Here is a 27,991-nt window from a genome sequence, read left to right as displayed (position 1 = left end):
ACCTGTCCCCACTTTCAATAGTATGGAAATCCTAATAACATCCCTTCATATAGGGTGGGAGGGTGGCCTAATGGTTAAGATGTTTGCCTTACAAACACAGGGTGCAGGGTTTGAGTCTCACAAGGGATAATTGGCTAGACTTAAAATGGCTCGCAAGGGCAGTTAGCTTAGTACTAATCTATGAACCTATGAATCTATATAAACTTTAATAAACAACTCTGTATTGCTGCTATCTACATTCCCCCAGGTCAAAACATCCCTCATTTGGAAGACTTCCTATGTTGGATTAACCAAAATATCCCCCAAGAAACTATTATTCTAGAAGACACTAACATTAATTGGGAAAACCTAACCTCCAAAGCTCCAGCTCCCAGCATTAACCTCCATAGTTTCCCACAACTTATCACAGAGTCTACACATGCTTTAAATATCCAAGCAGAATCTACATTAGATTGGATTCTAGTATCTTACCCCCACTACTACTCCAATACCGGCACCCTCCCAAACACTTTAAGTGACCACCTACCTGCTTACACCCATAGAACCCAATTACAAATCCCCAAACCTCACAAATACAAATCTACCAGGAACCTTGCCCACTTTGATCAAAACATACTTATCAATACCCTACAAGCTCAAAACTGGACCCCAGTAAAAACACTGCCTCTCTGGATGATGCTCTAGACATATTTCTTAGCACATTAAATAGCATAGCACCTGTTTGTACAAAATTAACAAAACCTAACCTTGCTCCCTGGCTAACAAAACAAACTAAACAAACCATCCTTTCTAGAGACAAAGCCTGGAAAATATGGAAACAAGTAGAACTCAAGCAAATGAACAAAATTGTAAACAACTTCGAAATACTGCAAAAATCCTATCATAACTGATAAAAAAAACTATTTCTCTTCACAACTGTCCTCCCAAAGTAATAATCCAAAAAAATTCTGGAAATCTGTATCCTCCCAACTTAATCCTGGTAACATTCAAAATCCAATACCCTCTCCCGACAAAGACCCTCACCAGCACAAATATATAACATCTATTTCATTGATACCATTCAAAAACTAGTCAAGGATTCATCTACAAAAAGCAACCCCGACTCCTAAAATAGCACACAAATAGACCCCATATCTACACACTATGGTTTCCTCTAACAATAACCCACCCAATCCTCCTTTCTCACTACAACCAGTACCTACATCCCTAATTCTAAAATTGCTAACCAAACTAAAGCCCTGCTCACTCTCCTTTGATAACTTACCACCTGAATACTTACAACTTGCTGCCAAAGCTATAGCTTACCATGTAAGCATTATTAATCATTCACTCTCTGAATCTTATGTCTCCCAACTGTGGAAAAAGTATGTTATAACTCCACTACACAAAGGTGGTAATGCACATGATCTTTCAAATTACCAGCCAATCTCCATTCTCTTCCTGCCATCAAAAATCCTAGAAAAATGCATACAATCCCAACTACTACACCACCTCATTAATAACAGCTTCCTAGTTCCCACTCAACATGGATTCCACCCTGGACATAACACAAGCACAACTTTACTCTCCTTCACTAAAACTGTGAATAAAGCTCTTGATGCTGGACTATCAGCTTCAGTACTCCTGTTAGATCTATCAAAGGCTTTTGACACAGTATCACACCCTAAGTTATTACAATATTTAGAAAAACTTGGATGCTCTCTAAGCGTATTAACCTGGTTTTCCTTGTACCTAAATGATAGACAACAATTGGTTAGATGGCAAAACCAACAATCAGAGTATCTGGCAAATAACACAGAAGTCCCACAAGGGTCCATTTTAGGACCACTACTCTTTAATGCATTCATTAATGATCTTAATAAAGCCTCCCAACAAATCATATTAATTCAGTATGTGGATGATTCAACTATCATCTCATCCTCCAACAATTTTGCTAACCTGCAGAAAATCACCAAGATGCATTCACATCCATAGAAACCTGGCTAAATGATGCTTAATTAATGCTGAACCCCCAAAAAACTAAATTGTTACTATTTTCATCAAAACCTCCAGCTGCAGAATTCAAGATTTTTTCACATGACAATACAGATATAGAACAGGTGCCATCTGCAAAACTTTTACGAATCACTATTGATAAAAAACTCCTTTGAACAACACATTCTCAATACAGTAAAGAAAACACATTTCAAACTTGGTAAACTATACCAACAAAAACCATAAACAAACTAACATAAAACTAGCAAACAATTTGCTTATCCTAACCCTCTTGTATGGAAACCCGATTTTCACCAACCTCCATACATCCCTCAGTAATAAGATGCAATCTTGCTACTACAAGATAGCAAAATTTGCCTCTAACATGCCCAACCGCTCACACCACTGCAAAGCTATCTCAAATTTGTCCTGGCCTGACTTTCACCACTGTCTATTATACTCAGTTAACACTTGCTCATAAGCTAATTTTCAAATCTGAAAGCTGTCCTGCACTCCAGTCTATCTTACACACATACACCCTAACTAGAATCCTCTGGTCTTCAGAAAGGACACTTTAGGACTCATACATTACTCACCTAATAGCCTTTAAAGCTGCACTAAAAACCCACTATTTTAATAATCCCAGCTGTACCTATGAAATACAGTGTAGGCCCCCTTAACTTCACACACTTAACTACTCAGATCTTACTCTTTAACCCTCTGTTATATTATTTTCTTTCTCCTCTATATAATTTTCTCCTAACTATGATACGTGCAATTTATTAATGATTATGATTACTTTCTTCTGATTGAAAGTATGTTAATATGTAACCATACAATCTGATAATTTTGTATTAACTATATACCATCACTCCCCATGCTATGCTAGTGTATGTATATCTCTTTCACTTTGTATTTGTTCTGTACAATATTTAATTACCTGTTGAGCTTTTCTCCCCAGGCCTCCACAGAAAATGGGTTTCTGACCCAGTGGACTTTCCTGGTCATAAAATGTCAATAAATAAACAATAATAAATAATATACAACCAAACTAATTAAAAAAGGGCTATGACAATTTTAATACTGTATACCTGTACAACTACAAAAAATAAAGCCCAACTCATGAAAACAATGATGAAATTGAAATTTGCTATACTATTAAAGTGTTTTGGCTTCTTCGATGTAAGGATCTGTGCCTCATATTATTGTTACTTATATATTAACATGAAGATCACTGTAACTTGGAGTAAGGAGAATACCCAGAGGCATTATAGTCTCAGATCTAAGATATATATATATATATATATATATATATATATATATATATATATATATATATATATATACATATACATACATATATATGTATACATATTATTTATTTGACATTTGTTTACCGGGAAGGTGCGACTGGATATGTAGTCCATTTTCAGTGGAGACCCGGGGAGAAAAGCTCCATGTTACAAACATAAGAACATTAACTTAACATTTTACGTAATAGTAGATTGGTGCATTAACAATAACAATAATATGACAATTCACAACTATAGTAGTTATATACACCAATTGTATATCACAGCCTATGACATGAAAAACTGAGACAAGTTAAATCAATCAGCAAGTGTTGTTATCTGGGGAAAGCTTATTTACATACTATGGTATTGAGAAAGTGTCCATAAAAAAACAGTGATCACTAAATAATTAAGAAAGAGTGATGTGATAAGTGACAGGATAATGGAAGAAGGAAGATTGAGAGTACTTGATAAGGATGCGCATGAGGCAGAAGAACATAAAGAATAAAGTGCAGAATGATGACAGTGAAAGACAGAGTAAAAGTGATAATAAAGTGGGACTCGACAAGAGCAGGTGGTGGAATTGTAAAAAAGGTTATGCATTTGTGACTGGGTCAGTAGGGAGTGAAGAAAAGAGAGGAGAAAAGTGAGGGTGAAATCATCCAGGATTAGTACAAGAGCAAAGCCATGAGTTGTATAAGTATGTTTTAAGGAGTTGTTTGAATTTATAGATAGAGTATATAAGGATATACGAGGTAGAGATTTAAATAATAAGCTTGAGATGAATATCAATGGATAGTACACCTTTGTGCAGATATGCCACTGGGTTTAAATCAGACTGTTTCCTTAAAAACTGTATTAAGATATAAACAAATGTGTTTGAAATAGAGACCTATGCTTTTAAAATTAATGTTCTTAACTAGGATTTGATTGCTTAATTGAATAATTAATGGCTGTGTGATTTATGATAGTATAAATATGGTTAGTATGTGTTAGTATTTTATACACTGATGAAGGGTTTGTTTGACCTGAAAGCTTTGTTTTATTAAACACTTGTTCAGTATCAGCGTTGCGTGGTTTGTTAGTAGTATTTATGATTTCCTGAGGTATATTGTTCCATATCTTAGCAATGTGATTAGAGCAGAGTGAGTCCCCAAAGCTGTTGTTCGATTTTGTAACATTTAGTAGAAATTTGTTAGAAGATCTTAATTTTAATACTGGTCTGTAGTTGTAGTAGTTGTTGGGGGGATGGACATTTGTCAGGTTGGTATAACATGGAATGGGCAGCAGATAGTTGGGTGAAGTTTAAGAGATTTGGCAACTCAAGCCAGTTCATTTGATGAAGAGCACTACAGTGGTGAGATCTAAATGTAGAGTTAGTTACAAATCTAGTGATTATGTTATAGCAAGATTCAAACTTGGCTAACTATTTTCTTTAGGTTAGTAAAGATAGGTGAAGCATATAGAAGAGTAGCTGGTAAGTGCGTTCTGGCTATAGAATGCCTGGTGGAGTCTGTAAGGTAAGGCTTGACTCTGTATAAGGAGCCTAGTTTGATATGTGTTTTTCTGATTACTGCTGCTAGATGTTTATCGAATTTTAAGCCTGTGTCTATAGTTACCCCAAGCAGTTTTGTGTCAGTAACAGGTTCAGTTATGGTGTTAAAAGAGGAGATAAGAAAAGAGATTTGGTGTCGGTGGGATTTTCTGCTGGAAAAGTTCATTAGTTTAGTTTTATTTGGATAAAGGATAAGTTGATGTTCTGAGATCCAGGTTTCTATGGAAGTGAAGGACTTCTGAGTTACCTCTTAGAGTAGTGAGAGGGAGGGTGCAGAGAAAATTACAGTATGTGTGTTCATCCATCCATCTATCCATCCATCCACAATCTCTTTTCCCATTTTTGCACATGTGGGGTTGGGCTGTCACTTCAGTGACAATCATCTAGAGCCAAGGTGTATGCATGTATAGCTATATTCACTATACATATAGACAGATGTGTGTGTGTGTGTGTGTGTGTGTGTGTGTATACATATATATATATATATATATATATATATATATATATATATATATACATATACATATACACATATATATATATATATATATATATATATATGTATATTTATGTATGTATGTATGTATATATATATATATATATATATATATATATATATATGTATGTGTACACACACACACACACACACACACACACACACACACACACACACAAACAAACATGCACACACACGCATCTTTTTCTAGTTAGTCTCAGTGTTTGGAAGGTCAAAGATCACAATTATGGGCCTTACTCTTTCAAAAGGAACCCTGAAAAAAGGCACAATTTTGTAAAAGAACCATTATACAACAATACTCGATATATTTATGTCTATGCATTGCGCTGATTTATTAGACAGCGTGTATCACTGAATTTGTGGCTCTTTATTTGTCTCAAGAATTTCATTTTTACATTAGATAAGGAAACAAAAATACCAATAGAGGTTTTCCAGAAGTGTAATGACTATTTAAGGTTTTTGTACTTCAGGTATGAGGTTTTTCCTTTAAAAAAGCATTTTCTTATTTTGTTGGTCAGGTAATGGCAGCCATTATCATTTCATTTTGTCCTACGAATAAACACATGACAGGGTTATATATGTAAAAGCAAACACAGAAGTGTGGCCACATCCTATTCTTTGTTGGCAGAGAGCATGACTTCAATAGGCCCTCACCATCATGGCCGCAATCATGATTCATCTTGTGCAAGTTTATAGAATATGTCACCAGTGTAAGGGAGTAGAGGCAGATAATTTTATGTAATCTTGTTCTTTCATTTTGAAGAAGGGCAAAAGTCTTTCATATTAATATAAATTTATGAGTAACTTAATTAGAGCAGAGTAGAAAAATAAGTGCTGTTGTTTTTTTTTGTAGCATTCCTATGAAGGAAGACACACAAGGACAAAAGTAAGCAAACATTCATTATTATAAACCAAGAATGAATGATGTAACACATATCACAGTAGCAATGAAATGTGTAGTGACAAAGGCAAGCTGTTTACATTGTTGGCAAATGCTTTAATGCTGTTTATTAAAATAGCCTGACAATGAATAGGGTACTAACAGAATGAACATTTTGAATCCTATCTAATCTATTAATATAAGACGTAATACATTCTGATAAATTTCCCTACTCCCCTTAGATGACCTTTGTTGCATATAATCATGTCAAGGATTTGGACATAATCAGTATCATGGGTTTATTTGGCAAAATGAAGATTACCACTTTATGTTTCTGCATTGTCAGAGCAATACCAGCAGCTTTTGTTTTCTTATTTTTACACAATAACATGTGAGAATAGTGCGCATGGTACAGATAATGCAAAATGCCAAGGGATGCTTTCAGGCAACAGTCTGAAGTATAAGTCCCCCATAATCCTTGGATATATCTGTACCATGTACAACCTTAAGTGCTTTACTTTACTTATAAAATGAGCTTTTGTGTTTTATTTTTTCATTTTAAAATTAACTTTGAGTAGTTATGCATAACAATTATATGCTTGTATCATATGTGTATTTTAAGGTGAAATAGATCTTCCACTCTTGTTAACTAACTGAATGTTGAGCAAGGTTATAATTTTTCAACACTATGAAATGCTGATATGAATTTTTCAGGGTTGTCATTTAACAATCCTTTTGTCAAACTGATGTTTACGACTTGTTAACAGATGGTAACACATCATCAGTAGTCCTCCGTCTAGTATTAACCTTCTGTAGCAGTAATAAGCATTTTGGAGTTAGCTTAAAATCATCATAGAAATAATTCATTTCATTGCAAAATGAAGATGATTTATGAAAGGTAGTCTCAATAACAGCATATCTGTAAGCAGTAGGATCATTGCGGCAAGGAAATATATATATATATATATATATATATATATATATATATATATATATATATATGTAGTTGGTCTACTTCACAAACCCAAAATCCCATTTACCCGGCTTTCATAATACTGAGACAAAAAAGCCGACAACCTCATGAGACTTACTACCCAGAATACCAACTTCCAACTCTAGGTAAGTAGTCATTTGGCCAAAAAAAAAAAAAAATTTAAAATGAAGCAAATTAAACCCATCCATGTGGGAGGGCGCACCCCCACACCTCCCTAACTAAATGTACCAACTCTGAGATAACACTATTGTGGAGGTACAGGGCAAAGTTTAACGAGGGCCAAGTGGTTACTTACATGGAGTTGAAAGTGTTCTGGGCAGTCGGTCTTATGAGGTTGTCGGCTTTTTTATCTCAGTATTATGAAAGTCAGGTAAGTGGGATTTTGGGTTTGTGAAGTAGCTCCATATAGTTTTATATATATATATATATATATATATATATATATATATATATATATATATATATATATAATTTTGAGCTTAGCAGCAGCTGAACTTCAGACATCCAGCCAGATGTTTAGCAGTTGGGCATCCTTGGCATTATGTGGTTACAGGCTTACACTTTGGCAGTTAGGGTACACCCTGATTATAAAACACTTTACCATGTATATTTCTTTTTTCTGTTTTGGGTCCCAGTAAAGTACTGAGACTGCACCAAGAAATACTTCTATGGTAGGCTAAAGAACATAGAAGGAAGTCAAGAAAATACTGCAAATTTTACTGATTTGCCATTACTTGACATATCATTCTTCCCTGTCTAAGTAAGTATAGAAAAAGAGAAAGAAAGATTGTTTTAAATATTTTGTTATAATTTTATTTATATGTCTTTCACTATGGTACAGAGGCTTAGAACTATTGCTGATATACCTCTAAATGCAATAGTTCTGGGATTGATTCCAAGATATTCCATTTGTTTATTGCATGACCCCATAGGCACTGAAAGCTGTTGAAGACTGGGGGGTGGGGGGCAGAGGATGAGAAGGGCACTTGGTGATTTAAAAAGGGCAATTTTTTATAACTATTGACTACCACAACATAGGTTCACTCAGAAGACATTTTAAGCTTAACCAATTCCTTTTTGGTCTTGAATTAACATTTTCTTATTCGTCTTACCTATCCCATGGCTGATAATTGTATATTAGCCCTAGTGAGAATAACTGTGATCACACCATAGATAATTTGAGGGGGCTCATGTAAGGGATTCAGCATTTAAGAACTGCCTCTATCCATTAGTGGCATTAGGGGCAATCCTGGAGTAAATTTTCTATTACCCATCCTTAGATCCAAGTTGCATTTGAATATAGACAGATGAGCTTTGTTTTATTTTTATGGATAGTCTGTTCTGGAACAGTGGTAGCCTCTGTGATATATATCCATCTCTCCACAACATTCAGTTTAGATACCTGGACTGAGTATTTCTGATGCCATTTGACTTGCTGATGTTCACTAGGTCCATCTGTATTAGGTCGGAGGATGCCTTGTATGCCAGACATATCACCTCTAAGCACTCTGTAGGATACTGAGTATAGTAATAAATCTTTGAGCTAGCCCATGCAAGACCTACTGTTTAGGACTTGTATCCTTTTAGTAAGGTATCTTCTGAAGGTATTCTAATTGTTGCATGGGGCTGGACAGATAGATGCCAAAGGGGCATTATACAAAATGGTTGACCTAATGAGAGCTTTGTAAAGGGGGACAACAACATCTCTATATCTAGTCACAATTTGTTTATAAGCTGTGCAATATAGAAAGACTTTCTTATGACTATTGGCACAATTTGTTCAAAAGTTAGGTCACTGTACACACATGTTCCCAAATACCAAGCAATTGGGTTAGTTCTCAGAGGGCATTGTCATGATTTGATACCAGATATTATTTGGGACAAACCTTCCTGCATGATGGTTAAGTCATTTTGGGATTCAATAACTGCTCCTAGCTTGCAGTCATCTCAAACTTAGCTAGACAAAGCTCTTTGGTATTTCCTTTTACTTTTGAGATGTATATGCCAAACAGAAAGTTTCAGCACCGAACCCTGGGGGACTCCATCGGTGACTGGTCTCTTCTCCTATTCTGATCTCCTGCATCCTGTGAGATGATGTTATTAATAAAAAAAAATGCTTTTCAACATCCACAACTAGGAAGAACTATATATTTTCTGATTTAGCAACATGTATCCCAATGAATATGATATACCTGGCTACCTGTTATAGATGTCAGGCATTTTATGTTGGAAAATCAACCAGAAAACTGAAGAAAATAATAACAGAACCCCACTCTGAAAAAAGGAGAAAGATTGATACTAATTCCCTCACTAAGCATATTAATATGTATAGGAATGCACATAAATTCTCTTTTAGGATGATAGATAGAGTATATAAGGATATACGAGGTGGAGATTTAAATAATAAGCTTGAGATGAATATCAATGGATAGTACACCTTTGTGCAGATATGCCACTGGGTTTAAATCAGACTATTTCCTTAAAAACTGTATTAAGATATAAACAAATGTGTTTGAAATAGAGACCTATGCTTTTAAAATTATTGTTCTTAACTAGGATTTGATTGCTTAATTGAATAATTAATGGCTGTGTGATTTATGATAGTATAAATATGGTTAGTATGTGTTAGTATTTTATACACTGATGCAGGGTTTGTTTGACTTGAAAGCTTTGTTTTATTAAACACTTGTTCGGTATCCGCGTTGCGTGGTTTGTTTTCATACTGCATTCAGTGTTGGATTTATGAACTAAGCTTTGTTCTGCAACTGTTTGGCTTTTTTGAGAATATATTTATTCATCCTTTGTTAACCAAGTTAGTCCTACTAGACTAGCGGCCTCTTTTCACTGCAGGCCTGAGATGGTATTTATACTACTAGGAGAAATTTGGCTAGGGCATCAAGGAACTTCCTGTACTCATAGTGTGTTACGCTTCTGTTCTCCAGTTTCCTTTTCAGGCTTGAAGGCAGCCCAAAAAGACTGAAGGAGCTATGGCAAGTGAAAATAAGCATGTAGAGCTGTTGTGCAGTTTGGAATTGGTAGAATTGCTACCAATAATAGAATAAAGTGAGTGAAGAGCAGAGGAATCATTTGTTCCAGAGGAGAAGGAGGTATTGGAGGAGAGCATCTCAGTAGAAGGGACACAGGTCAGTTCAGAGGAGGTATTTCAACAGAAGCTGTTTGAAGAAGAAAAAGATTCAAAAGGAATATATTATTACAACCCCCCAGTCTTGAGGATTTCAGGATGATTATTTTGGAGCAGATGATTAATCAACTGAGCTGGCAAATGACGTAGCAGTATCATGGAGTGAAATAATGGAGAAAATCGAAGAAGATGGGAGAGAAAGTGAATCCGCTGGTAAAACATATGCACAAACCATGAAAGAAGGGGAAGCAAGAAAGGAAGAAATGAATGTAATGAAGAAAAGGTATACTGTCTGATTACCAGCAAATAAGAGAAAGGCTTATATGGGTATAAAGTCTGGGACTGCTTGATTGCACCTTTAGGTGTCACTGCAAAGGAGGTAAGAGCTTTCATTGTTAATAACAAAGAAACTTTTTGTGACTTATTATTTGAAAATGGAAAGAATGTATATCCTTGGTCAGAATAAGTCATTCAATCTTTTTAGACAAACAAAAAAAGGATACTGGTTCAATTTAGAACTGAGGTGGAACCTTTGCATTTAAAGATGCACTTATTGACTGTTGTCAAAGAGTAATGGACCCAACAAAGTTTTATGATGAAAGAGGACTTTGGACTAGGGAATTGGAATGTGGTATAATTTTAAATATGGACAATAATAACGGAAGGCATATACCAAGTGTTATAAATATGAATGGTAACAGAGGTATTGTAAGGTATAGGGGACAACTCAAAACCCATTTCTTTCCTGTGGAAAAGATGATCATTTAATTAGTGAATGTAATAAAAGGAAATATTTTATATGTGGAAAGACAGGACATGAGGCAATAAATGTGATTTAAAATGCAAAAAATGTGGTAATACCAGGCACACATGATTAGAATGTGATAAAGATGAACAACAAGACGAAGATGAAGATGAAAATATACAAGAATTGAACATGTTATAAATATAATTCAGGAAGGTACAGATCAGAGTGAGATAGATAAGGCTATAGAAAATAATGTTAATGAAAAAAGAAATAAAAGAGAAGAAGAAAATAATGAGACAAGTGAAGAAGACTATGCAAATTGGCAAGTGGTTGAAGGAAGAATTCAGTATGGAAAAGGGTTAAAGAAAGGAAAAGAAAATATAAATGTATGCCATTTAAAGAGACCAAGAAAGGCAGAGGATGAGATTTATAATTTATTTTTCTTTCCCCTCTTTTCTGTTAAAAACTGAAAATATTAGCTGTAAGTGTCAATAGTATAAAAAATATTAAGAGGAGAATAGGTATACTAGAATTGTGTGCTTTGTTAGATGCTCATGGTATTATATTAGAAGATATTAGATTATTAACAGAGGAAAAAGAATGCAAACAGAAAAAATGTGGAATGGATCAATCAAATGGAATATGGGAAAATAAATGTGTTCTGGTACATGCATATTATGTCAAGGGAACATAAAACGTATTACATGTGACACTAGAGGAATTAGGATGAATTACTGTATTTGATTTAAGATGGAATGAAAGTGTGTGTAGAATTATAGCTATATATGCATATGTTACAATAAAAGAAAGGGAAGAAATATTTAGAAAGCTTCTAAATTATGTATGTGTTAATATGGTAGGAGACTTCAATTGTAATTTGAGAATAAACAAGAAGAAAATATATGATGTTAAAATAGTTAATGAGATTATGAAATGTCATACTCAAAACTGAATAAAAATGACAAAGGCAGTCCACGGACTCTACTGGCAGCAAGTTTAGATAAAAGACAAGCCCACGATGCTGGAAAAGCACACAAATCCTTTATTCTTTGAAATAAAATATCCTGTTAGTGCTTTTGTTTAAACAAAGTGTTAAACTTCATCAGACCACTGCTAGTTTCACATTCACTTTAGCGTTGCTTGGTTAAACAACTCATTAATATTAATGGAACTAAAAAATCCATCACATATACATAAAAAAACAAGCACCTATTCACTCTAAATGCATCTGCCTACTACTGCTTATAATTATTAAATTTATAAATAAACTATGAGTGACTATAAGGTAAAATTCATTAAACATCTTATGTAAGCAATATAAAACCAATGCTGAAAACTTTTTCCTAGTAAACATTTTTATGAACTGGATTTTGGTGTTAAAAAACTGCATTAAATTCCAGTGACTTAAAAACTCATAAGAACATTTCTTAAAAATGACTGGCTACACCTGTTTTATAAATATGTGCAAATACAATAGATTAAATGTAATGAATATTTAAAAATATGTAAAAAATACTTGCAATGAATGAAAAAATAAAATGTATGTATATAAGTAAATTTTAACTAGCTGATGCTACCTTGACTTTTTTTCCTTTTAAGAACTTTTAACATCAGTACAGGGGCTATTGAACTACGCTCATTCAGACCTGGCCAACTATCTGCCTGTAAGCGGATTTGCCACCTGAGCTCTTTTATCTCTAAAAGTAGCCCCCATGCTTGTTGTCCTGTATAGGTACGGAATCTACAGCCATAAAGCTGAACTTATGTTCACTATTACAATTAATATGTTTAGCCAAGGCATTGTTCTGATTTTGTCTCTTTACAGCATATTCGTGCTCATAAATTTTCTGCCAGAGTTTTCTTTCCATTTTCCCAGTGTAGAAACACTGGCAGGAAGAGCAGGAAGCCAATTAAACTACTGCTTTGGAACAACAATTGTATTTACTATTCACATAATATACTATGTCTCTCACTATGAAACTGTTAGCTACTTGAACCTTGTAGTACCAGGAACATGCCCCACACTTGGTCATTCCTTGTCCCTTGTCCCATTAATATTAATGAGTTGTTTAACCAATCAATGCTAAAGGAAGTTTATAAAGGAAGTGAATGTGAAACTAACAGCTGTCTGATGAAGTTTAACACTTTGTTTAAACAAAAGCGCTAACAGGATATTTTATTTCAAAGAATAAATGATTTGTGTGATTTTCCAGCATCTTGGGCTTGTCTTTTATCTAAACTTGCTGCCAGTAGAGTCCGTGAACTGCCTTTTCATTTTTATTCAGATTATGAAATGTGGCAAACTATATGTATTGGAAAATAGACATTGGACTTATAAAACAAATGAGATTATGACTGAAATTAATTTTTTTTATATATATATATCAGATAAAGATTGTGCAACAAGAAATAAAAAGCAGTGGATTTTCTGATCACTTAGCAATATGGATAATAGTGCAAGAAAAGGAAGAATACATAAAAATATGGAAGGGAATTAAAAGATTAATTGAGGATGAATTAGAACAATATGACAGAAAAGTCATACTTACATTATGGTATGAGAGAATTTATGAACATTTGATTTATGAACATGGTGGATTAGTTTCAAAGGAAAATATAAAACTTGTTTTCTATAATGTATTAAAAATAAGAGAAAGAAAGAAAAGAATATTTATAAGAAATTAAGGCAAGATAAATTTCGAGCTTTTTATCAAAAAAATAGAAACGTATGAAAAGAATCAAGTAAAGATTAATAAGTTGTTCTATAAACAAAAATATTGTGTAAAAGGAAAGAAGGAAGAAGTAGCACCTTATTTAAATAGATTAGTAAAAGAAGAAAAAAGAATAATAAGGGAGCTGAAAAATAAAGAAGATAAGTGAATACACAAGAAGGTATAAGTGAAATCATTAGAGTATGTTACTAAATTGTTTGCTAAAAAAGATATAAAAATAAAAAGAAATATGAAATAAGTAAGTTAACCAAGGATGATGATGAATGTTTGGAAAATAATATAAGTATTAATGAATTAAATGTTTTGAAGGATATAAATATGAATACAGCAACAGGTTTGGATAGTATTGAATACAATATATATATAATGGAATGGAGTATTGGCAAAAATCCAAATTAGTAGAGGCACTGAATGAATGGTTGGAAAGGGGAATCAAGTATAAAGATATATATATATATATATATATATATATATATATATATATATATGTGTGTGTGTGTGTGTGTGTGTGTGTGTATAGGGGTCGTAATATTTATATGGAAAAAAGGGGGATAAGGATGACATAAAGAACTGGAAACCAATAACTTTAGATAATATTTATTTATTTATTTCCAGTTTGTTGACTGGGAAAGTCCACTGGGCCCAGTGTGCCCATTTTCAATGGAGGCCCAGGGAGAAAAGCTCCGACAAGCAAAATGCAGTAAAGATTTATGATACAAGTAAAAAGTAAAAAAAAGCTGTATAGAGTTAACAACTTATTCTTAATACACATACTAGATTATTTACAATAAAGAAAGGTATATTTACAAAAGTATGTGTACAATCTTGACATAGGAAAAACAAGTAAAATTTTGACATAGGAAATACAAGTAAAAGTAAAAAAGCTGTATACAGTTAACCACTTATTCTTAATACACATACTAGATTATTTACAAAAAGTATATTTACAAAAGTATGTGTACAATCTTGACATAGGAAGAACATTTCTGATTATAGGAAGTTAGCATTAGAGAACTAGAACCCTGGGGTGATAGACACTTGGGTGCAAATATTTCATTGAGTTTAGGAATCAGAGAGGATTGAAGCACTGGCAGAAGGTGGTTAGAGGTACAGTATGGAACTAGAAGGGAAAAGGGGGGGATTGCTAGGTTGGAAGAATGCAGGTGCATTTCCGAATGGAGAAGAGATAAGAATGAATCTGTGCCTTAAAGCTTGTCATATTTTCTATTATTCTTAGGGAAGGAGGGAGAGAGTTCCATTTTTTGGCTAAGGAAAAAGAGAGAAGTAGTTGTCCTGGAGGTCGGTTGGATATATGTACAGATATTAGGTTTTGTTGTGCCAATCTTAGAGTTTTGTTTGGTACATAGGGTACTAGGATGTTTTTTAGAGCAGGGCATTTGGTAGGGTTGAAGAATAATTTGTGAGCAGTGGTGAGTTGGAGGAAGTCCAGATAATTTGGAAGTTCTAGCCAGTTTAGAGAGTTAAGGGCAAGGCAATGATGGGAAGAGGTTTTGGAGTTGGTGGAAAATTTGGAGATTTTGTTATAACAGTTTTCTAATTTGGATGTGATAGATGCAGATATGTTGGTTAAAAGGGGGCCGCCATACATCAGGGAGGGAAGGAGGTAAGTGGAGGTGAGAGTATGTCTAGTAAGAGGTGAGAGAAAGTGGTTATTCCTATAAAGTATACCCAGTTTTTGGTGTTTTTTTTATGTTTAGTAGTACATGGTTGTAAAATGTTAGGCGTTCATCTATAGTTAGACCTAGTAACTTTGCAGGGGATGACTTCAATAGGAGAGTTATTTTGGCTTAGGATTTGGAAAGAGGTTTTGATGAAAGAGAAGGATTTTGAGGGAAGGAAGATTAAGATTTTGGATTTGTTAGCATTTAAGGAGAGATGATTCTGGATCATCCAGGCTTCAGTTTAGAGAAGGCAGTTTGGGTTTTTGTTAAGAGTTCAGGGAGGCTAGAGGCAGAGCAGACTAAAGTTGAGTCGTCCGCATATTGGATTATTTTGGTATTGGGAATGGTGGAGTGAAAAGTGTTGATGAAGATGTTGAACAGCATTGGTCCAAGAATGGATCCTTGGGGTACACCTGTGGGGGTATGAAGAAAAGGGGTGATGCTTTTTCTCCATTTTACAACCTGAGCTCTATTGGAGAGGTAGCTTGAGAACCAGGAGAGGGTAGTTTGAGAGAGATTTAGGTTTGAGAGGTGGCTCAGAAGATGGGTGTAGGAAACAGTATCAAAGGCTTTGGAGAGGTCCAGGAGCACTATGGATACTATTTCTCCAGAATCTCTGTCACAATTAACTGTATCGAGGAAAGAGAGGAGAGCTGTTGCAGTGCTGTGCCCAGGTCGTAAACCATCCTGGGTAGGAGTGAGGACGTGATTTTGAGTTAGGAATGACATTAGTTGTAGGTGAATGCACTTTTCTAGGATTTTGGAGATAGGGGAGAGGATGGCTATGGGGCAGAAATTTGAGATGTTATTATTTTTCCCATCTTTATGTAGAGGGAGAACATAGGCAGTGCACCAGAGTTTGGAGATGTAGGATTCCTGTATGGACCTTTTTATTATTATACTTATAGGGAATGCAATTCCATCAGCAGCATATTTAAGAAAAATAGAGGGGATGTTGTCAGAAGCATTAGAGCAGGGTTTTAGTTTGGAGAGGAGTTTTTCTATATAATTGGTGGATATGGGTTTTAGTTTGAAAATGGGAGTGGAATTAAAGTTGGTGGATATGGGTTTTTGTCTGAAAATGGGAGTAGAATTAGAGTTAGTGTAAGCAGGGGTAGTGATGGAGGCAGTATGAGTGTATGAGGGAGAGTTTTTGGCAAAATATTTTGTTAGTTCAGATATAGAGTTAATAAAGAAAGAGTTGAATAGGGAGGCCAATTCTTGATCAGATTTATTGGGGTTGCGGCAGGGATTGTTTTGGGTGCCTGGGCTGAGGAGAGAGTTTATAGATTTCCAGAAGTGTTTGGGGTTTGTAGTATGGTTAGACTGGAGTTTGATGAAGTAGGATTTTTTGTCTCTGAGGATTAGTTTTTTTGAGAGGTTGCAGAGCTGTTTGTACTCAAGTAGGGATTCAGGGAGTTTATTTTTTTGATAGAGTTTCCAGAATGTGTCCCTTTAATGCATTAGGTTTTTAGTATCTTTTGTGAGCCATGGGGCAGAGTTGTTTTTTATTCTTTTTGTTCTAGTTGGTGCTATACTATTTAAGACATCTAGAAAGGTGGAATTAACATGGTCAGTGGCATCGTCGAGGGGGAAGGGTCTTTAGTATGTTCCAGTCTATTAGTTTGAGGGATTTAGAGAATAGGCTAGGGTTGAAATTACTAAGGTTACGTGTGTGGATGTAGTGCTGTTGTAGAAAGGAAGAAGATGGGCATAAGCTGGGAGGTGGCCACTGATGGAGTCAGGAATTATGCCTGAATTTATAACTTTATTTGGATGGGTATTTAGAATCCAGTCTAGGGCAGAGCCTGGAGGAGTGGTTTTATTTGGTCTAGTAATAGATTATTTGGATAAAGTTAAAGAGATTAATGGATTGAGTAGGAATAGAGTTATTGATGTCCCAATTTATGTTTACGTCTCCTAGTATGTAAGTCTCATTATTTATGTTGGTAGAGGCCCATAGAAGGATTTCTTCCAGAATTGAGATATTGTTTCCAGGAGGGATATATAGGGTGATGATGCAGATACGTTTATGGTTATTCATTTTAAGTAGCAGGCCAGTATTTCAGCATTACCAAACTGAGGAATTTCATTAGGGTAGGGAATAATGGAGAGCAAGATGGAGTAGATTAATGCAACACCACCACCTTTTTTGGGTGTGTGATCACACCTAAGGGCTTGGAAGCCTGGGGGTAGTATTACAGAGTTTGAGATATGGGGCTTTAGCCACGTCTCGGTAATGGTAACAATGTGTGGTTGATTGTGGCTTAGCCATGCTTGAAAAATGGATGCTTTTTTACAGAGACTTTGGGCATTGAGAGTAAAGAATTGAATAGTTTTATGGATGAAGGAGGTATTGTGAGAAGAGGGGGTAGGACCCGGGTTGGGGTGAATATCACCTCCTAGGTGGAGGGTGTTGGGGAGAGATAGTGTGATGGATTTAGATTTTGTTTTATCGAATAAGGGAAAGTATAAGTTGAGCTTTGTCATTAGAAGATTAGAAGATTTTCATGAGAATTATAGCTAGAAGACTAACAAATAAAATTAAAGATTTATATGAGGAAACTGTTTTTGGGTGGAAAGGAAAAGGATTTATTATGGATTATTAAAGAGGTAGTGGATGATATTGTAAATAAAAAATGTTGAGGCAAAGATTATAACAGGACATTTAAGTAAAGCATATGATAGAATTCATCATGAGTCATTATGAAATATTTTTAATGCATATAATATAGGTAAGAAAATAATGGATGCATTTAAATCAGTTTATGATAGAAATTATGTTAAAATTGATGTTAATGGATGGATAAGTGAAGAATTAAAAATAAAATTGGAAATAAGGCAAGGCTGCCCTACTAGTAGCATTAGTTTTTTTCATTTGTTATGAATGCAATAGTGAATAAAATTAATAATATTGATATTGTAGGATATAAAATATCAAATGAATTACAGTTCCCTTTAATGTATACTTATTCTGATGATATAATTATAAGTAATAAGGAACAGATGTTAAAAGATATTAAAAAAACAAACTGTTCATTAATCAAAACTGGTTTATATATAAATAAAGAAAAAAGTAAAGGATTTAGTTTAGTAGGAAGCATAGGAGATATAAAATTTACTAGGGAGGTTATAGATGTTTTAGGGATTAAGTTCAGACAAATCTATGTAAAGAAGAGCAGTAGAAAACATTTTTTAATGAAATAAAAGACATGACTTATTTTTAGAAATCATTTTGTTTTTCATATACAAAGAAAGCAGATTTGATAAATAGTATGAAACTAGGAAGGGTTGCATATATGGCAAATGTTTATATGGTCCCAGCAAGACATGAAAAGGAATTGATGAATATATTATTTTCCTTTATGTGGGTTCCAGGTTGAATCCAGTTAAGAAAAGAATTTTATACATGAAAAAAGAACAAGGGGGATTGGGGCTAATTAATCCAATTATGTATGCAGCATCAGTGAATGTATACAGAGCATTTAAATGCTATATAAAAGAAGAAGAATGTTTGATAGATGTTATTATTAAATAAATGTATCAGGTATTCTGGAAGAAAATAGAGACAGGTAAAAGGTTTAAAGAAAATATAAATGAACAGGAAAAAAGATTATCAAAGTAAAATTATATTATGGAAACTAAAATGAATAAGATTGAGAAAGATAGAAAAGAATTGTATCAGAATATTATGAGAGCTTATTTTTTTATTAATAAATGGAAAAAGTTAGAAACTGGGAAAGGGAATGGAATAAAGATGATGTTTAAATGGTACAAAAAGATTAACAAATTTAATAATTTTCTATGGAGATTATCTAGCTAATAGAAGGAAAGACACTGAACAAACTCGGATCTGTAATATATAACATTAAGTATCCTGTTTTTTTTTTTTGCTTATTTTTTCGAGTTATTTATAACACTTTGTCTACTGTATATTTTTCTAGTTAGTTTCTCTGTGTATGAGGTATTAACTGGAAATTGTCCACTTTTATTAAGCATCTGTTGGGTTGTTTGATTCTGATAATTTGTTTGAAGTGAAAAGCTTTCTCTAGAGGTTCCTTTAGCTGTTTAAAACTTTCATATAAAGGCTCACTGCTGTTTTTCTGCTGTGAGAAACATTTCTGCAGTTTGTTTCTAAGTAGTGTGGATATTTATAGCATTGTCCATATTCAGGCTTGTGTTTGGGCCTAGTGTTTGTGGAGGCTGTGTGTGTCTGAGCACATGTTCAGGGCCATCTTGGTTTAGCCAAAGCCATCAGGTATTTCAGTGAGAGAGAATTGTTTAAGGTCATTGGCTGACTGAGGTCACCTGGACTACAGCTTAGACTAAGCACCTCATTGGTTCTTTTGAGCTTTTTCTTTAAAACGTGTCTCAGGTTTCAACTTTCTGTTACCTAAGAAGTTAAGTTTGTGAGTGTTTCTGCCATTTCACACTGAGCTAATCGAAGGAAGGACACTAAGCAAACTCGGATCTATAATATATAACATTAAGTATCCTGTTTTTGCTTATTTTTTTGAGTTATTTATATCAATTTGTCTACTGTATATTTTTCTAGCTAGTTTCACTGTGTGTGAGGTATTAACTGGAAATTGTCCACTTTTATTAAGCATCTGTTGGGTTGTTTGATTCTTATAACTTGTTTGCAGTTAAAAGCTTTCTCTAGAGGCTCCTTTAGCTGTTTAAAACTTTCATTTAAAGGCTCACTGCTGCTTTTCTGCTGTGAGAAACATTTCTGCAGTTTGTTTCTCACACTCCCTCCCTATTGGTATGCTGTTCTTATAGTTGGTGGCTTTGCAGTTGCCCTCCCCTACTGTAAATTTGATCTGGGACCCTCCTCCCAGTCTAGTGTCATGACCTCATTCTACCTAATACAGGGAGAACATTTGAGAAGGCCAATCAGCTTAGTTTCTGCTCCTCCTTTCTCTCTTTCCACTTAAAAAAAAAAAATTCTAAGCTTGTTTCCTGCCTTTCCTGTGGGTAGTCTAGTCTCGATACAGATTTGCTGTGTCCAGGACTATTTGTGGGCTTCTAAGCCCCCAAGCATTTCTGTGTTGGAGGGAAGCCTTCTAGCTTAATTTTCTTTCTTAGAACTAGCCATTTTTTTAGTTTCAGCACTCAAGTCTGTTTCTTTGACCTCAGCACTTGTTCAGAACGTATTGTAAGCACTAAATAAGCTACAAATTACTACAGCACTCAACTTTCCTCATTGTCTAGAGGAAAACTGTTTTTAGTACTTAACAAATAAGCACCTATCCAGACATGTCTAAGGGTCATCTCCCGGTGTTTTCTCCTGTCTACCTAATGAATCTGGGCATCTTGGGGCAATGCAGCAATTGCCTCATGTACACAGACAACCCTTTCCTCCTACCACCCAACACTACAACCTGTGAGAGATGCATTTATATAGCCAAACTGGAAGCAAAGCTCTCTTCACCTAAGACTGGACTAAACTGTCAAGAGGAGAAGGTAAACACTTGCACCACACCACACTCAGCACATAGTCCCTCAAAACCTACACCACCAAAACACACACATAAAAACACAAAACACACACCTACATTCATGGAGGCTCTCAGTAGAAACCTGCCCAAGCAACAGGGACCTCCAAAGCAGAAACACAAGCAACCTCCACCCCCCAACACAACCCAAATGACACATAGCCCACAAACTCAGTGTGCCACTCAACTACAGCCCATAAGGCATAACAACGTACCCAACACTCTAGTCATAGGTGACTCTATAGTCAGGCACACTGATGTTCCACTCACCAGGCTAAACAAGGAGAAAGTTACTGTCAGTTGCCTGACTGTTGTAGTATTTCAGAGTCTGAGATATGGGGCTTTAGCCACGTCTCGGTAATGGAAACAATGTGTGGTTGAGTGTGGCTTAGCCATGCTTGAAAAATGGATGCTTTTTTACAGAGACTTTGGGCATTGAGAGTAAAGAATTGAAGAGTTTTATGGATAAAAGAGGTATTGTGTGAAGAGGGGGTAGGACCCGGGTTGGGGTGAATATCACCTCCTAGGTGGAGGGTGTTGGGGAGAGATAGTGTGATGGATTTAGATTTTGTTTTATCGAATAAGGGAAAGTATAAGTTGAGCTTTGTCATTAGAAGATTAGAAGATTTTCATGAGAATTATAGCTAGAAGACTAACAAATAAAATTAAAGATTTATATGAGGAAACTGTTTTTGGGTGGAAATGAAAAGGATTTATTATGGATTATTAAAGAGGTAGTGGATGATATTGTAAATAAAAAAAGTTGAGGCAAAGATTATAACAGGACATTTAAGTAAAGCATATGATAGAATTCAACATGAATCATTATGAAATATTTTAATGCATATAATATAGGTAAGAAAATAATGGATGCATTTAAATCAGTTTATGATAGAAATTATGTTAAAATTGATGTTAATGGATGGATAAGTGAAGAATTAAAAATAAAATTGGAAATAAGGCAAGGCTGCCCTACTAGTAGCATTAGTTTTTTTCATTTGTTATGAATGCAATAGTGAATAAAATTAATAATATAGATATTGTAGGATATAAAATATCAAATGAATTACAGTTCCCTTTAATGTATACTTATGCTGATGATATAATTATAAGTAATAAGGAACAGATGTTAAAAGATATTAAAAACCAAACTGTTCATTAATCAAAACTGGTTTATATATAAATAAAGAAAAAAGTAAAGGATTTAGTTTAGTAGGAAGCATAGGAGATATAAAATTTACTAGGGAGGTTATAGATGTTTTAGGAATTAAGTTCAGACAAATCTATGTAAAGAAGAGCAGTAGAAAACATTTTTTAATGAAATAAAAGACATGACTTCTTTTTAGAAATCATTTTGTTTTTCATATACAAAGAAAGCAGATTTGATAAATAGTATGAAACTAGGAAGGTTTGCATATATGGCAAATGTTTATATGGTCCCAGCAAGACATGAAAAGGAATTGATGAATATATTATTTTCCTTTATGTGGGTTCCAGGTTGAATCCAGTTAAGAAAAGAATTTTATACATGAAAAAAGAACAAGGGGGATTGGCGCTAATTAATCCAATTATGTATGCAGCATCAGTGAATGTATACAGAGCATTTAAATGCTATAAAAAAGAAGAAGAATGTTTGATAGATGTTATTATTAAATATATGTATCAGGTATTCTGGAAGAAAATAAAGACAGGTAAAAAGTTTAAAGAAAATATAAATGAACAGGAAAAAAGATTATCAAAGTAAAATTATATTATGGAAACTAAAATGAATAAGATTGAGAAAGATAGAAAAGAATTGTATCAGAATATTATGAGAGCTTATTCTTTTATTAATCCATGGAAAAAGTTAGAAACTGGGAAAGAGAATGGAATAAAGATGATGTTTAAATGGTACAAAAAGATTAACAAATTTTATAATTTTTCTATGGAGATTATCTAGCTAATCGAAGGAAAGACACTGAGCAAACTCGGATCTGTAATATATAACATTAAGTATCCTGTTTTTTTTTTTTTTGCTTATTTTTTCGAGTTATTTATAGCACTTTGTCTACTGTATATTTTTCTAGTTAGTTTCTCTGTGTATGAGGTATTGACTGGAAATTGTCCACTTTTATTAAGCATCTGTTAGGTTGTTTGATTCTGATAATTTGTTTGAAGTTAAAAGCTTTCTCTAGAGGCTCCTTTAGCTGTTTAAAACTTTCATTTAAAGGCTCACTGCTGCTTTTCTGCTGTGAGAAACATTTCTGCAGTTTGTTTCTAAGTAGTGTGGATATTTATAGCATTGACCATATTCAGGCTTGTGTTTGGGCCTAGTGTTTGTGGAGGCTGTGTGTCTGAGCACATGTTCAGGGCCATCTTGGTTTAGCCAAAGCCATCAGGTATTTCAGTGAGAGAGAATTGTTTAAGGTCATTGGCTGACTGAGGTCACCTGGACTACAGCGTAGACTAAGCACCTCATTGGTTCTTTTGAGCTTTTTCTTTAAAACGTGTCTCAGGTTTCAACTTTCTGTTACCTAAGAAGTTAAGTTTGTGAGCGTTTCTGCCATTTCACACTGAGCTAATCGAAGGAAGGACACGAAGCAAACTCGGATCTATAATATATAACATTAAGTATCCTGTTTTTGCTTATTTTTTTGAGTTATTTATATCAATTTGTCTACTGTATATTTTTCTAGCTAGTTTCACTGTGTGTGAGGTATTAACTGGAAATTGTCCACTTTTATTAAGCATCTGTTGGGTTGTTTGATTCTTATAACTTGTTTGCAGTTAAAAGCTTTCTCTAGAGGCTCCTTTAGCTGTTTAAAACTTTCATTTAAAGGCTCACTGCTGCTTTTCTGCTGTGAGAAACATTTCTGCAGTTTGTTTCTCACCCTCCCTCCCTATTGGTATGCTGTTCTTATAGTTGGTGGCTTTGCAGTTGCCCTCCCCTACTGTAAATTTGATCTGGGACCCTCCTCCCAGTCTAGTGTCATTACCTCATTCTACCTAATACAGGGAGAACATTTGAGAAGGCCAATCAGCTTAGTTTCTGCTCCTCCTTTCTCTCTTTCCACTTAAAAAAAAATGTTCTAAGCTTGTTTCCTGCCTTTCCTGTGGGTAGTCTAGTCTCGATACAGATTTGCTGTGTCCAGGACTATTTGTGGGCTTCTAAGCACCCAAGCATTTCTGTGTTGGAGGGAAGCCTTCTAGCTTAATTTTCTTTCTTAGAACTAGCCATTTTTTTTAGTTTCAGTACTCAAGTCTGTTTCTTTGACCTCAGCACTTGTTCAGAATGCATTGTAAGCACTAAATAAGCTACAAATTACTACAGCACTCAACTTTTCTCAGTGTCTAGAGGAAAACAGTTTCTAGTACTTAACAAATAAGCACCTATCCAGACATGTCTAAGGGTCATCTCCCAGTGTTTTCTCCTGTCTACCTAATGAATCTGGGCATCTTGGGGCAATGCAGCAATTGCCTCATGTACACAGACAACCCTCTCCTCCTACCACCCAACACTACAACCTGTGAGAGATGCATTTATATAGCCAAACTGGAAGCAAAGCTATCTTCACCTAAGACTGGACTAAACTGTCAAGAGGAGAAGGTAAACACTTGCACCACACCACACTCAGCACATAGTCCCTCAAAGCTTACACCACCAAAACACACACATAAAAACACAAAACACACACCTACATTCACGGAGGCTCTCAGTAAAAACTAGCCCAAGCAACAGGGACCTCCAAAGCAGAAAGACAAGCAACCTCCACCCCCCAACACAACCCAAATGATACATAGCCCACAAACTCAGTGTGCCACTCAACTACAGCCCATAAGGCATAACAACGTACCCAACACTCTAGTCATAGGTGACTCTATATTCAGGCACACTGATGTTCCACTCACCAGACTAAACAAGGAGAAAGTTACTGTCAGTTGCCTGTCGGGTGCTAGGATCCACCACATAAAGCATGCACTCAGGTCATTCCACAACAAGTACAAATATGACTCTGTCATTGTCCATGTTGGTGTGAATGAGCTGAGACATACCTCTCTGGACTACATGAAAAGGGACATGGAGCAGCAGTCCGATCTTGTAGCCCAGGCAGGTATGACCCTAGCCCTGAGTAGCATCCTGCCATCACCCAGAATGATACCACAGTACAAGGACAAAATGATTGACTTCAACAATTGGCTAAGCTTCTGGTGTCATTCTAAGGGGATCCAGTTTCTGTCTGCCTGGGATAACATGATCAACAAACCACGATGCTTTGCCAGAGATAGCCTGCACCTGTCGCCCCTGGGATTCTGGATACTGGCTAATGCTCTAGCCACCCCTATAATGCCTTTTTTAGGCAAGGTTCAAATGACAAATTCACCACCATAACAGGTACAAGCAAGAAGAATCTGAGGGTATTGCTACTCAATGCTAGAAGTCTAAACCTCAAAATGCACTCACTTGAGGCACTCCTTAAAATGGAGAACCTCGACATCTGTGCAGTGACAGAGACCTGGTTCAAGGCTCCAGAGAGTACCCCTGCATTACCAGGCTATAATTCATACCACCCCTTTCGGCCACCTAACCTGGACCGAAACACTAAAGGTGGAGGTGTGTCCATATTCATTAAGGATATCCACACCTCCAGGCTAGTTGCTCAGCATAATGCATCCGATATTATCCAAGTTCAACTAACTCTGGGCAAGACCGCAATCCAAATTGTAGCTTGCTACAGATCCCCCACCATGCCCCAGGATTCCCACTCCTCATTTCTTGATACACAGGAAAATATTAGGGTACAATCTAACACCCTAATAATGGGCGATTTCAACTACCCCACCATTAACTGGGAAAACTACTCATGTACCAACTCTTGTGCTCAACGTTTTCTGGAATTCATAAATTCCAATGCCTTGGATCAACTTATCCACACCCCCACCAGGGGCAGTAATATCCTAGACCTGGTCATTATCAACATGGGCAACCAGTGCTCCACACCAGAGGTCAGTTCCTCGTTGGTCAGATCCGACCACAAGCTAATCACCCTAGACATCCACATGCATTCCCCATTAGGGAAACCACAGCAAAGAATTTCTCTAAAGCCAGCTTCATGCTTCTTAAGACAGAAGTGGCAAACTTCACGACACCCATGCTGACGGACAATAGAGGTATGACAGCTGAATCCTACACAAATGCACTTTATAAGCACTTACATGAGTGCATGCATCGTGCAGTCCCTAACAGAACCAAGATCCTATCCTCCAAAAAAAAGGAAGCCAATCTGGTGGTCCCCTGCCATAAACAAACTCTACAACAGAAGAAAGAAATTGTTGCAAAAAAGAGTAAAATCCCATGATTGGAGAAACTCCCTGGTCAGCCTCAGTAAGAAGCTGAGATCCATCATAAAATCCTCCAAAGCTAGTTACGAAAACAAAATTGCCACTGACTCTAAAGACAATCACAAAGCATTCTATAGCTATGTCAAGAATCTCTATGGCAACACTCAGATCTGCTCTGAGTTACAGCACAATGGCACTAAATATACAGAACCAACTGATATTGCCAACATCCTGGCAGATAGGTTTAGTGCTAACTTTACCCCCCTGTCATCCCCTAAAGGGCTCATCTCTATACCAGAAGAATGCAAAGTTCCTGTAATCAGGTAAAAAACACACTATCCAAAGCCAAAAACACAGCATCCATGGGACCTGACAACATCCCAAGCAGTGTTCTACATGAACTACAGAATGAACAGGCACCCCACCTAAGTACCATACTCAATCATAGCCTCACCTCAGGCTATGTGCCCACTGAATGATGCACAGCAACAGTTATCCCACTCCACAAAGGGGTAGCCACCACAGACCCCGGAAACTACTGCCCCATTAGCCTAAGGAGCCAGGTCTGCAAGGCTATAGAACATATCATCATGGAATTATAAACAATGACATTGGTAATCTCCAAACTAAGGAACTCACCCAGTTCGGGTTTGTAAAAGGCAGATCATGTCTCTTATACCTGATAGACTTCTTTGAAGCAGTCACCAAAGCCGTAGATGAGGGTAAGGTGGTTCACACAGCCTATCTAGATCTCGCCAAGGCTTTCAACACCACCCTCCACTCTGGAATTATAGATAAACTCACTAAACTAGGTATAAATCCCTATGTCACAAGATAAGTTGCCAACTGGCTCACTGACAGAACCCACACTGTGAAAGTAGCAGACTCCAAATCCAACTTCAGACCAGTGACAAGTGGAGTACCACAGGGTTCAGTCCTGGGTCCTCTCCTGTTGAGTATCTACTTCTCTGAAGTACAGGGTAACACAGAAGATCTTTGGCTAATGAAATTCACAGATGACTGCAAACTAGGAGCCATAATCAAAACTCCAAAAGATGTGGACATCCTACAAAAGGGCCTCACTGAGACAGATGCCTGGTGTCAAAACCATGGCCTCAAGCTCAATGCCAAAAAGTGCATTGTCATCCCTTTTGGTAAAAACTCTGTACCCACAAACTACCATATAGGTGGCAGTCTACTTAACACCGAAAGTGTGATAAGAGACCTTGGGACACAGGTGGGCAGTAGTCTCTCCTTTGATAATCACATCGCCACAGTAGTCAGGAAATCCTTTTACATGGCACACCTCATCACAAAAGGTTTCTCATCCAGGAAAAAAGAGGTCATTGATCCCCTCTACTCATCACTCATTAGACCCATTATAGAGTACAATGCCCCTTTTGGTATGTACCTCACAAGACACCTACAACAACTGGAAAGGCCACAGAAATACCTCACAAAGAGGATTACTGGCCTCAAACAGATGCCGTACGCAGACCGTCTCTAAAAACTGCAGCTTTACTCCGTCGCATATTGCCTGCTCAGAAGCGATTTCTACCTAACACACAAAGCTATGTCAAACCCAGCGCTTTTAGACATGCTCCACTTAAAGAAATCCCAATCCCTATGCGCTACATGCTCTAGGGACCTAAACCTTG

The 27,991-nt window shown here is 35.9% G+C and overlaps 1 protein-coding gene across 5 annotated transcripts in view; it reads left to right on the top strand.

The window, feature by feature from the left end:
- The window catches only part of LOC122809153, a 1,026,347-nt gene that overhangs the window by 967,600 nt on the left and 30,756 nt on the right, over positions 1-27,991 (top strand). For all 5 annotated transcript variants that reach the window (XM_044080437.1, XM_044080436.1, XM_044080435.1 and 2 more), the window contains one exon: positions 6,192-6,224. In XM_044080437.1, the coding sequence (XP_043936372.1) occupies positions 6,192-6,224 (33 nt within the window). The remainder of the gene's footprint in view (positions 1-6,191; positions 6,225-27,991) is intronic.

This window comes from Protopterus annectens, chromosome 8.part0 (genome assembly GCF_019279795.1).
Source record: "Protopterus annectens isolate FY-2018-M chromosome 8.part0, PAN1.0, whole genome shotgun sequence".
NCBI lineage: Eukaryota > Metazoa > Chordata > Ceratodontiformes > Protopteridae > Protopterus > Protopterus annectens.
Note: the sequence above shows the minus strand (reverse complement) of the source record. Positions and strands in the feature narration are given on the sequence as shown.